Raw genomic sequence first — 10,507 nt, forward strand, 5'->3', positions numbered from 1 at the left:
TTTGTAGGATTATCTACTTTTTTGAAGACACCTTTTGGTGTTTCATAATGACCTCTTCTTTTTTGTTTATAAACATGACTCCACTCCCACCCATTGTCTTCAGCAACACAAATTGCATTGTCAGTGCTTTTTTTATCAGTAAAACAAATAAACACTGTTCCAGTTGGAAATTGCTTATTCATTTGAATATAGATGCTATAAATTTTACCACAACCTTTGAAATAATTAGAAATACTTTTTCGAGTGACCTTGTTACGTTTCTTAAATTTAATTTTTAAATTATAGTTTTTATACAGAGATGTTAGATTTTCTTCTTTTTCTTGTGCCTTTTCTTTTTTTGATTTATATAATTCGATATGAATATCTTTTCCTAATACATTTTCTGTTGGACTATTTAATGCTTTTGTAGCATCTTCTTCATTAATATAAGTAATAAATCCATTTTTCTTTTTGAGAGTTTGTTCAAGACGAAAGAAACATTTTATTTTCTTATCCTTTTTTTCTATTTCTCCAAATTTTGAGAAATAAGTAATAATATCAATATCTTCTACTGTTGAATCAATATTTGTTACATAAATACAATTGTGTTTATTAACAGGTTTATTAAATGGTTCAATAATAAAATTTTGATCTCCTATTTGTTTTTGAATCTCTCTTTTTGAATCAAGTACCTTTTGACATTCTTCTTCAGTTTCAATTCCTTTATTTAATACTCTTTTATAACAGATTACCACTATATCCTTAATTTTTCATCTTGAAACATTTGTTTATGATAAATATAATGAATAAGAAGATGTTGAAAAAAAGTATGCCAAAAAAGAATGAAAAGATACACCTCTAGAAATTAATATTAATTATAATTATAACTATAGAAAAGTGAAATTATTTCTTAACTGATGTATTTTGTTTGTTTACTTATAATTGTTTCTATCATTTAATTTTCAGACATAATAACCAATGTCTTTTCTTCAAGTAATTTTTTTGTAAAGTACAAAATAAGACAAATTGCATGTAAAATACTTAAAATATTACATTCTGAGAATTTATAAGAAATGTAAATAAGACAACTAAGCTTCATGAATAAAAAAATATAGTATAATTAGAAATAATAGAATTTATTCTTTGTTATACACGGGATGAAAGTTCTTTATAAACTTTCAATTGATTTCCTTCAAAACAGACATTTTTATGTTGTAGAAGGTTTTTGAGAGTATTTTCAACTACTCCCTTTGTTAATTGATCTGTTTTCACATGAGGAAGAGGCTGGAAAAAAGATGGCAATTGAACAGATGATAAATAAGAATTCATGGTAATTTCTTTCTACAAAAAAAGAAATAATTCTTTTAAAGTCTTTTCAGTTGTAAAAATGAGATGTCCAGAAAAGAAAAGATTTTTTGTTATAAGTAATATATTTTGTTATTACATGAGTTTGAAACTGATTAAGAAGAACAAAATTAACAAAGAGAAGCTATGCAAGAATTAAGTCATCTTCCAAACAAATCAAATGCCTTCTCTAATTTTATTCCAACACGAGTTTGATTAAATATATATTTTAAATGATAATAAGATACTAATAATTATAGTGTAAGAAAAACCTTCACCTTGATATAGTTGATGATAACAATTCAATAATCAATGACCAGACACATGTATTAATTAAACATAACAACGATATTGAAGGTCCAATTAAAAGAAAAATAGAGACTGAAGATCATGCACCTCGAATTAGACAAACAAAAAGGGTAAAATCAATACAAACTGATTTAATTTATTAATTTTTGCTATATATATCTAATTTAAAACAAAACAAAATTTAAGATAAATTGTTTTCTTTTAATAAAATAGTAATTCCTGTGCAAAGAATAGCCAATACAAAATAAGTTAATTATCTAAAAATATGAGAACTTAAAAAGAAATGAAAAAATATCCTATCATTTAACTGATATTAATTTGAAACAATGCAAAGAATATTCTATTCAAAGTTGTGTGAGAGTCGAAATAATGAGATCACAAGAGTTAACAGATTTGGAGGAACTATAAAAGCAAGAAAAATAATTTACAAATTCATTAACTAAAAACAAACATGTCTTGGCAATCATATGTTGATTCATTCCTTGTCGGAGCTGGAAAAGGTATGGGTGGAGCCATTATTGGACTTCAAGGTGGTGTCTGGGCTGCTTCAGCTAATTGCACTCCATCAGCTCAAGAATCAGTTGCTATTGGAACTGCTTGTGCTTCAAACATTGCTGGACTTCAACAAACTGGTGTTGTTATTGGTGGTAAGAAATACATGATTACCAGAGTTGATGCTGATGAAGGAACTGCTATGGGTAAGAAAGGTGCTGAAGGTATCTCAATTTACAAGACCAAACAAGCCGTTATCATTGGATATTTCTCAGATGCTTCAGTCTCTGCTGGACAAAACTCTGATGCCACCTACAAGTGCGCTAAATATCTTATGGACGCTGGATATTAAGTTAAACTAATTCTAACACAGCTTTCTTAGTCTTTGAATTCGTTGTTTTTATTTTCTATTCTTTTCCTTACAAAATGATAAGTTTTGATATATCATATATTTGGATTGATTCTTTATTATTTTGTATAAAAAATCTCAAATATTAAGATGAATAGAATTATTCATAAATTATATTACTCAATAATAAACATAATGAAGTTTCTTACTTTTATAAAAGAAAAGACAATCTTTATGAGACTAACATAAATCAATTAATTTATGGTATTGATAAACAAAAAAGTTAAACAGAAGAAAATGAAAGAGAGGAGATGACTTAAAGAACAAAGTGATAAATTCAAAAAAAGGAAAATAGCAAATAACATTAATTAAAAAAATAATAATAATACTAATGGCTATATTAAATAATGAAATAGTATTTACTTAACATACATAGCTAAAGGAAGAATAGTTAAATAATAAATAAAAAAAAGAAAAAAGGAAAAGAAGAAATAATGAAATAAACAACAAAAAGAATAACAAACAAAAACAAAAAAAAAGAAAATAATAAAATAACAAGAATTTTTCTTAAATATAAAATAAATAAGAAATGAATCTATTATTTACAAATATTTAATACATTAGAATATTCCAATAAACTTCATCTAAGAAATATAAATAATTTAAATATGGAAGTAATTATAGGAAGTGATCATGCTGGTTTTCCATTAAAAGAAATTGTAAAAAAGTACTTAATTGAAAAAGGAATTAAAGTAAATGATATGGGTACTTATTCTACTGAAAGATGTGATTATCCTGATTTTGCTGAAAAAGTTGCACGTGAAGTTGTTAAAACTGGAAAAAAAGGTATTTTAGTCTGTGGAAGTGGAATTGGAATTTCTATAGCTGCAAATAAAATTAATGGTGTTAGATGTGCTCTTTGTCATGATCATTATACTGCTGTAATGTGTAGAAGACATAACGATGCTAATATTATTGCTTTTGGTGCTAGAGTTATTGGTTCTGATATTGCAACTGATATGGTAGATGTTTTCTTATCTACTCCTTTTGATGGAATGCAACATACTGCTCGTGTTGAAAAAATTCATAAATTAGAACAAAATCATTAAATTGAAAGAAATTAATTTAATTATTTTGTTTATGTTTTTTTTATTCTTCCTTTCAATTTTATTAATTTTTTTATTTACAAAAGGAGATGATGATTATTAGAGAAACTCAATAGAATTCTTTTATTGTTCTTTATAAAATCTAATTATTAACATTTATATTTATTATATTGAATTTTAGTATATTTCTTATCTTAGTTTGTAAGTTGTTTTTCTATTATTTTAATTGTTTAAATATAATTCTTTATATGTAATGATAATTATTCATTTGTTCAACTAAAAAAACTTGTTTTAATAATCTCTGTAATTTTAAAGTATTTAAAGTATAATATTACATATTAAAATAATCATAATGACATTAAGACTAAAAGGATTACTTCGTTTATTGTTTCTTTTTGATACAATACTTAGAATCTAATTTAAATTATAAATAGTCTAGAACCACTCAATGCTTTTTTCTTTTTCAAAAATAATTTAATAATAAAATTAAAAAAAAAATAAATAACAAAATAATAATAATATAAAAAATGAAATGAATAACAAAAATTTAATCAGTTATTTCTTCTTAGAAATATTTAATGATTCATGTTCTTCAAATAATGTTTTTAATATCACTTTTTGAGTTTTTGTAAGTTTAGATAAAACAATATCAATACTAATTATATTAATATATAATAATCCTAATTAATACAAATAATAAAACAACAAACTCATTCTTTTTTAATTTTCTTAATATGCTCATTGTAGCTCCTTTAATAATTCCTGATACTTCATCAATGATAATGTCTTTATCTAAAATAATAATAGTAGCCTCAAGTAAATCATACAACCCTTTTTTATCATCACAATTTAATACAATTTCATAAAATGCAAATGCACTTGATGAAGAACATGGCATTAAATTAGCAAGAAATATTGGAAGTGAAGTTCGAATAACTTTACTGAGAGAGTATAACTGGTTTGTAAATTTACAAATAGCTAAATAGAGTTTTTCGTCAATATAATCATTTTCAACAAATTTAACAATTTCTCCTGTTTTATAATATGACATAACATTTACAGCAATTGGATCAGCAAGAAGAGGAGGAAGAGATGCAATAACAGAACTAATTATTGTAGATACATATTTTGATTCAAAAGGAAGAATTAAAGTAAAAAATGAAATAGTATCAACGTCAAGTGGTAGAGGAGCATTTAATACAAATTGAGGGAATGAAGGATTTGTGGCAATAATAAAACGAGCTTTTTCCAATTTTTCTATAAATTGAATAAGATAGAATGAAGGAGATTTAACAAGTCGTTGAAGACATAAAGTAATAAATTCCTCTTGACAAGATTTAATTTTGTTAATAATTAAACATCTCTCAAATTTTTTTGTTAAAGCAACCATTAATAATAATACTTTCTTTTGAACTAATTTGTCTTCTGAAGAATAAAACAATTTATAATATAAATAAACAACTAATTCACATAATTCTTGTGATGAATTACCTTCTTCAAAAATTGTTTTAATTGCATTTTTAAATGGTTTTAAATTAAAAGAATAATTTCTAAATCTGACAGCATTAGAAAGATGTGAATTTGATTTGTCAATAATAAACAAAATAATTCTAGCATAGACTAATGTTAATTCTTCATTCATTGAATCAGGAATTATTGGAAAATGAAGTTGTTTTGAATATGGTACTTTAAGTTGATCTTCAAATGCAATTAATTGACCAAATAATACATTTGAAGATGTTTTTGGAGCTTGAGAAGTAGTAGTAAGTTCTCCACGAATAGTATAAAGACCACGAAGAATACAGTAATTAAGTTGAGATGAAGTATCAATGCGAATATCATTAGGTAAAGTTGGTTGATTTAATAAAGAACGATATAATAAATAACAACTTTCATTACCTAATGGACTTTTACTTAGTTTTAAACAATTTTCATAATTTTGAAGAGGAAAACATGGAAAAAGTACTTCATAATATCCTTTTAATCCTTTTTCTTTTCCATTTAATTGAGAATATAAATCAATGATAGCTTGTTGCATATTATTATTTTGAGGTAATAATGATGACAATATTATTACTTTTAATTCAATTGAAGATGGACAAATAAATGGAAGATTTGGTGGAAGTGACGAAATATTTTTACATTTACATTCAATAAAAAATATTTTCATAAAGTTATTCATTTGACTTGGTGTAAAATAATTAAAAAGGATAGGTCGTTTAATAAAATGAACGATAACCATTTTTAAATATTCTTTTCTTTTTTTGCATTCACAACAATAATGTTTATTAACATAATCAATAATATTATTTAATAACTTAAATTGATAAAGATGACTTTGAACTTCTTTAGATTGGTATTGATGAGGAAAAAACTTGACTGAATCAATTAGTACCATTTTAAGTAAACAATCAAAATCATTTTTTATTGTTACCTTTTCATTTGGTTTTATCAAATGTAAACAACATCTTCCAATCTTTTTCATTAATTTTTGAGATTTATGATCACAATAAAAATTCTTTTCTTGTGTCTTTTTAATTTCCTTATCAATTTTTTGTTCTTGTTGTGATGCATAAATAAGATTGATTGATTGATTTTCTGAAAGTAATGATTTCTTAATTTTTCCTTCACTTGATAAAAATTTAGGAGGATTTGAATTAGTTTCAATATATTGATTTAATAACACTAAATATAATATTGATGTCACTGGATTTGCATTTAAATATAACCCTTTTAATACAAACTCAAGTTGAAATTTATTTTGTGTTTTTGATCCAACATAAACAGCTTGAAGTGCAGCTGTTGTTAGTGGACATTTTCTTTTCCAATGTTTTTCTTCAAATTTACCATATGCCATAGTTAATAATCGAGCAAATCCAAATGAATTTAAATTTGTGGATGGATTTTTTGGGAAGCTGGACATATGAAAAGACAATTATCAGATAAGAAGATGTTTTATTTATTTTTTAAAATATAGAAAAATAACATTATTTTTAAATTAAAAAACAAAAATTGATATTAAACCTAAAACATAAAATAAAATAAAAAAAAAAGAAAATAAGGAAAATTGTTATATTTACAATGAAAAAAGAAAAGAGAAAAAATAGAACGAACTGAAAATCAATGCAAGACTTATCTCCAGAACGCCTTGATGCAATCATTTCAAAGTGTTTCCAAGAAAGATCATTATTTCCAGGGAAAGAATTTATTAAAGCAAATGAAATAAAGTCATTATGTTCTATGGCAATTAGAGTTATTGCACAAGAACCTAGTTTACTTCAATTAAAAGCACCGATATACGTTATTGGAGATTTACATGGACAATTTACGGACTTACTTAGATATTTTGATGAAACAAAAATTGATCAAGATAGATATTTATTTCTTGGTGATTATGTAGATAGAGGATTTCGGTCAATAGAAATTGTTGTATTAGTATTTGCTTTAAAAGTCAAATATCCTGATAGATTTTTCTTATTAAGAGGGAATCATGAAGCGAAGAATATTAATCATTTATATGGCTTTTTTGATGAATGTTTGTTAAAGTTTTATTAATTTTTCGTGATTCAAGAAGATTGAGTGGTAATTAGTAATCAATTTGTAGGTAAAAGGAGATTTGATGTTGATACATGGAGAAATTTTTGTGAAGTTTTTAGATATCTTCCTGTTAGTGCATTAATTGAAGGTAAAATACTTTGTTTACATGGAGGATTAAGTAAAGATATGCAAGATGTTTCTTGTTTAACACAAATTGCACGACCAACTGATATTCCAGAAGAAGGATTATTATGTGATATTTTATGGGCAGATCCATCTACTGATACTTTTGGATGGGAAGAAAATATGAGGGGAGTTTCATATACATTTGGACCAGATGTTGCTTTAGAATTTTTAAAGAGAAATGGTATTGAATTATTATGTCGTGCACATCAAGTAGTAGAAGAAGGATTTAAATTTTGTTTTAATAAAAAAGTATTAACATTATTTAGTGCTCCAAATTATTGTAATAGTTTTAATAATTGTGGAGCAATGATGAGAGTCGATGAAAATTTGTATTGCACTTTTATTACTCTTAATCCTGAAGGAAGTGACTCTGATTGAATGTGAAATTTTAATATTTTAATTTTTTATAGTTTTAAATAACAAAAAAAAAAAATGAAAGATTAACAAGAAGAATAAAAAAGAAAGAGAGATGAATTAATAGTCATTCTATTATAAGTTGGTCTAATGGTTTATTTGAAGAATTAGAAGAAATAGAATGATTAGCAGAAGGGTTTAAAGAATTATTAATATTATCAGAAGAAGATTCATTAATTGGTTCTTCAGTCATTTCTACTTGAATAGAAGAAGGACTTTCATTAGAGATAGGAATAGGAGTATCAGTAGAAACGATTTGATTAGAAGAGATTTCATCATTTGATTTATTTTGGAGTTGATTTTGAGCATGTTCTCTAAACATTCTATCTACTTTTTCTCTATCAGTTTCTAAACCATCAGGAGGATGATTAACTAAAAATGGATCAATTTGAGCTAATTCTTTTTCTTTTCTTGGTTGTCCACCAAACCATTTTTTTAATACTAATTCATCAAACATAACTAACATTTTTTTAAAAGCTTTATTACTATTTGTTGCATTTGGATCATTAATATTTACGTCTTCATCAGTTTCAATTAATCTAACATTTAATGGTTCACTTCCTCCCATTTCTATTTTCATTAATTTTAATAAAGGTGGAGTAGTCATTCCAATAACAACATTTGTAAATAAAACAATTGAATAAGTTGTATTAATAATTATTGGTGATGCCATTTGTAAAGAAAGAAGAACAGCAATAGCACCTCTTAATCCAGCATACCATAACATTATTTGATGTCTCCAAGTAATTTTAGGTGAATTTTTCCTAAGATTCATAATAAAAGTAATAGGAAAAATATTAAAAGCTCTTGAAATAAAACACAAAAGAATAACATATGGAATAAAAATTGGATTCCATAAATCAAGTGTTAAATTTGATGGACTAAATGATGTAATTCCAACTGAAATAAATGTTAAAGTTTCACTTACAAATGCAAGTGTTCCAACTGAAGTATAAAGAGTAGGTCTTTGATTTTCAGGAACAGAATACCAATGATGATGTGACATAACTGCACCAGTTACAAAAATAGTTAAAATTCCTGACATTTCTAATAATTCAGAAATAAAATATCCAAGAAATGCAACACAAAGAATTAATACCAAATTAAAAGTACTTGAAACATTTATTCCTTTCATTTTATTAAAAATAAATGCTGAAAAATATGAAACAAATAATCCAATAGCACATGATCCAATAGAAATAACTAAAAATTGAACGATTATTTTTACTAATGATAACCATCCAAATGACGTTCCTGTTCCATCTAATGTATGAAATAATACAATAGAAACTGCATCATTTAATACTGATTCTCCAAAAACTAATGAATATAATAATGGATCTACATTTAATTCAAGAAATAATGCAAGTGTAGCAACTGGATCAGTAGCACCAAGTAACGTACCAAATTGAAGTGATTGAGTTATATTTAAATTATTTTTACCAAGTCCAATAAATTTAATATTTCCTAAAAATGTATATCCGTATATTCCAAATCCAATTATTAATGATGAAAGTACACATCCTCCAATAGCATAAGATAAAATTGGAATAATATTTGCAAAAAAATTCCTTTTTTTCATTGTAAATCCTGCATTAAATATAATACATGGTAAAAATATGGTTTGAAATATATGTGCAAAATGAAGTGCATCTAATAAAAAGTCTACTCCAATATAATGTAATACTAATAGAATTAATCCTACTATTACTCCTATAAATAATGATACTATTGACTCTGATAATATATGTAACCATGGTATTAATCTTACTATTATATGTGACATTAATGTTATTATTAATATCCCTACTATTAATATCCCTACAATTTCATATATAGACTTTCCTTCTCCTTCTTCACTAACACTTGAAGTAATTGTCATCACTTGTTTGTGTTTTGTTTATTTTTTTTTAATTCTTTTTTTAACTTATATTCTTCTTTAAACCCCAAATTTTTCTTTACTTCTTTTCTAAAAGAATTGGATATTTTTTTTTTCCTCTTTCAAAAAAACTTTTATTTGATTTGAGTTACAATAATCCTTTCTTTTAAAAAAAATTTAATTATAATATTAATTCAAAATTATTTTAATTTATAATTTATTCTTATTTATTTAATTTTGGGTTATTTATCTTACACAAAATTCTTTTTTGTTTCTTTTTAATAACACTATTTTTGTATTTTATCTCAAATACTTTTATTTTTTGTTAATTCGAATGATATTTTTATAGTTTGCTTCTTCAAACTAACTTATTCTTTTGTCTTTTAAAACAAAGGTTTTCAGTTTCATCACTTCTGTTCATTATATTTTGTTATTATTAACAACATTTGTTATGTTATTTCATTTGTAAAAATGAAAATAAATCCGACTTAATATTTTTATTTGAAAAAGTATTTTCATTAAAATACTATTCGAAGTTTTTATTTATTTTTTTTTTAATGAATTAAATAGTCTTTTTTTTTGATTTAAACTACTATTAATAGAATTATTTTTCATAAATTCCAATTCCAAAAAAAAATTATTGGTTTTTTATTAATAAAAGATATTTCATAAGAATAACATACAATTTGAGTTTTTCACCAAACACTGGTTTAAGTTGATTCAAAACTCCTTCTATAAAATAAAATAAGGGAAGTAAATATTAATTATATTTAAAAGGTTTACAATAAAGTTTGATAATTTATTTGATTTAATTAAACTTAATTATTTGTGTTAGATAATTTTTAGACTTTGTTAGACTAAAATAATTTTATTTTTTTATTTAATTTACTACTATCTTCTTCTTTTCAGTGA

At 24.2% G+C, this 10,507-nt stretch overlaps 5 protein-coding genes across 5 annotated transcripts, besides 1 other annotated feature; 3 read left to right on the forward strand and 2 right to left on the reverse strand.

The window, feature by feature from the left end:
• Positions 1-2,083: 2,083 nt before the first annotated feature.
• On the forward strand, positions 2,084-2,476 carry EHI_176140 (profilin, putative; the record flags this gene model as incomplete). The annotated part of the gene is made up of 1 exon (XM_646516.1): positions 2,084-2,476. The coding sequence occupies one exon, from the start codon at positions 2,084-2,086 to the stop codon at positions 2,474-2,476; it is 393 nt and encodes a 130-aa protein (XP_651608.1).
• A 665-nt stretch (positions 2,477-3,141) lies between these two features.
• EHI_176150 (ribose 5-phosphate isomerase, putative) lies at positions 3,142-3,582 on the forward strand (the record flags this gene model as incomplete). The annotated part of the gene is made up of 1 exon (XM_646517.1): positions 3,142-3,582. The coding sequence occupies one exon, from the start codon at positions 3,142-3,144 to the stop codon at positions 3,580-3,582; it is 441 nt and encodes a 146-aa protein (XP_651609.1).
• A 552-nt stretch (positions 3,583-4,134) lies between these two features.
• Positions 4,135-6,436, reverse strand: EHI_176160 (uncharacterized protein; the record flags this gene model as incomplete). Its single annotated transcript, XM_646518.2, has 2 exons — positions 4,135-4,234; positions 4,290-6,436. The coding sequence occupies 2 exons, from the start codon at positions 6,434-6,436 to the stop codon at positions 4,135-4,137; spliced, it is 2,247 nt and encodes a 748-aa protein (XP_651610.2).
• Positions 6,437-6,702: 266 nt separating this feature from the next.
• EHI_176170 (serine/threonine protein phosphatase PP1-2, putative) lies at positions 6,703-7,680 on the forward strand (the record flags this gene model as incomplete). Its single annotated transcript, XM_646519.1, has 2 exons — positions 6,703-7,114; positions 7,184-7,680. 2 exons carry the CDS (start codon positions 6,703-6,705, stop codon positions 7,678-7,680), a joined length of 909 nt encoding a protein of 302 aa, XP_651611.1.
• A 103-nt stretch (positions 7,681-7,783) lies between these two features.
• On the reverse strand, positions 7,784-9,598 carry EHI_176180 (sodium/proton antiporter, putative; the record flags this gene model as incomplete). Its single annotated transcript, XM_646520.1, has 1 exon — positions 7,784-9,598. The coding sequence occupies one exon, from the start codon at positions 9,596-9,598 to the stop codon at positions 7,784-7,786; it is 1,815 nt and encodes a 604-aa protein (XP_651612.1).
• An 895-nt stretch (positions 9,599-10,493) lies between these two features.
• Positions 10,494-10,507: part of a repeat region that runs on past the window's edge.

Source organism: Entamoeba histolytica, genomic scaffold (genome assembly GCF_000208925.1).
Source record: "Entamoeba histolytica HM-1:IMSS scf_1104750518955 genomic scaffold, whole genome shotgun sequence".
In the NCBI taxonomy this organism is placed as follows: Eukaryota; Evosea; order Mastigamoebida; family Endamoebidae; genus Entamoeba; species Entamoeba histolytica.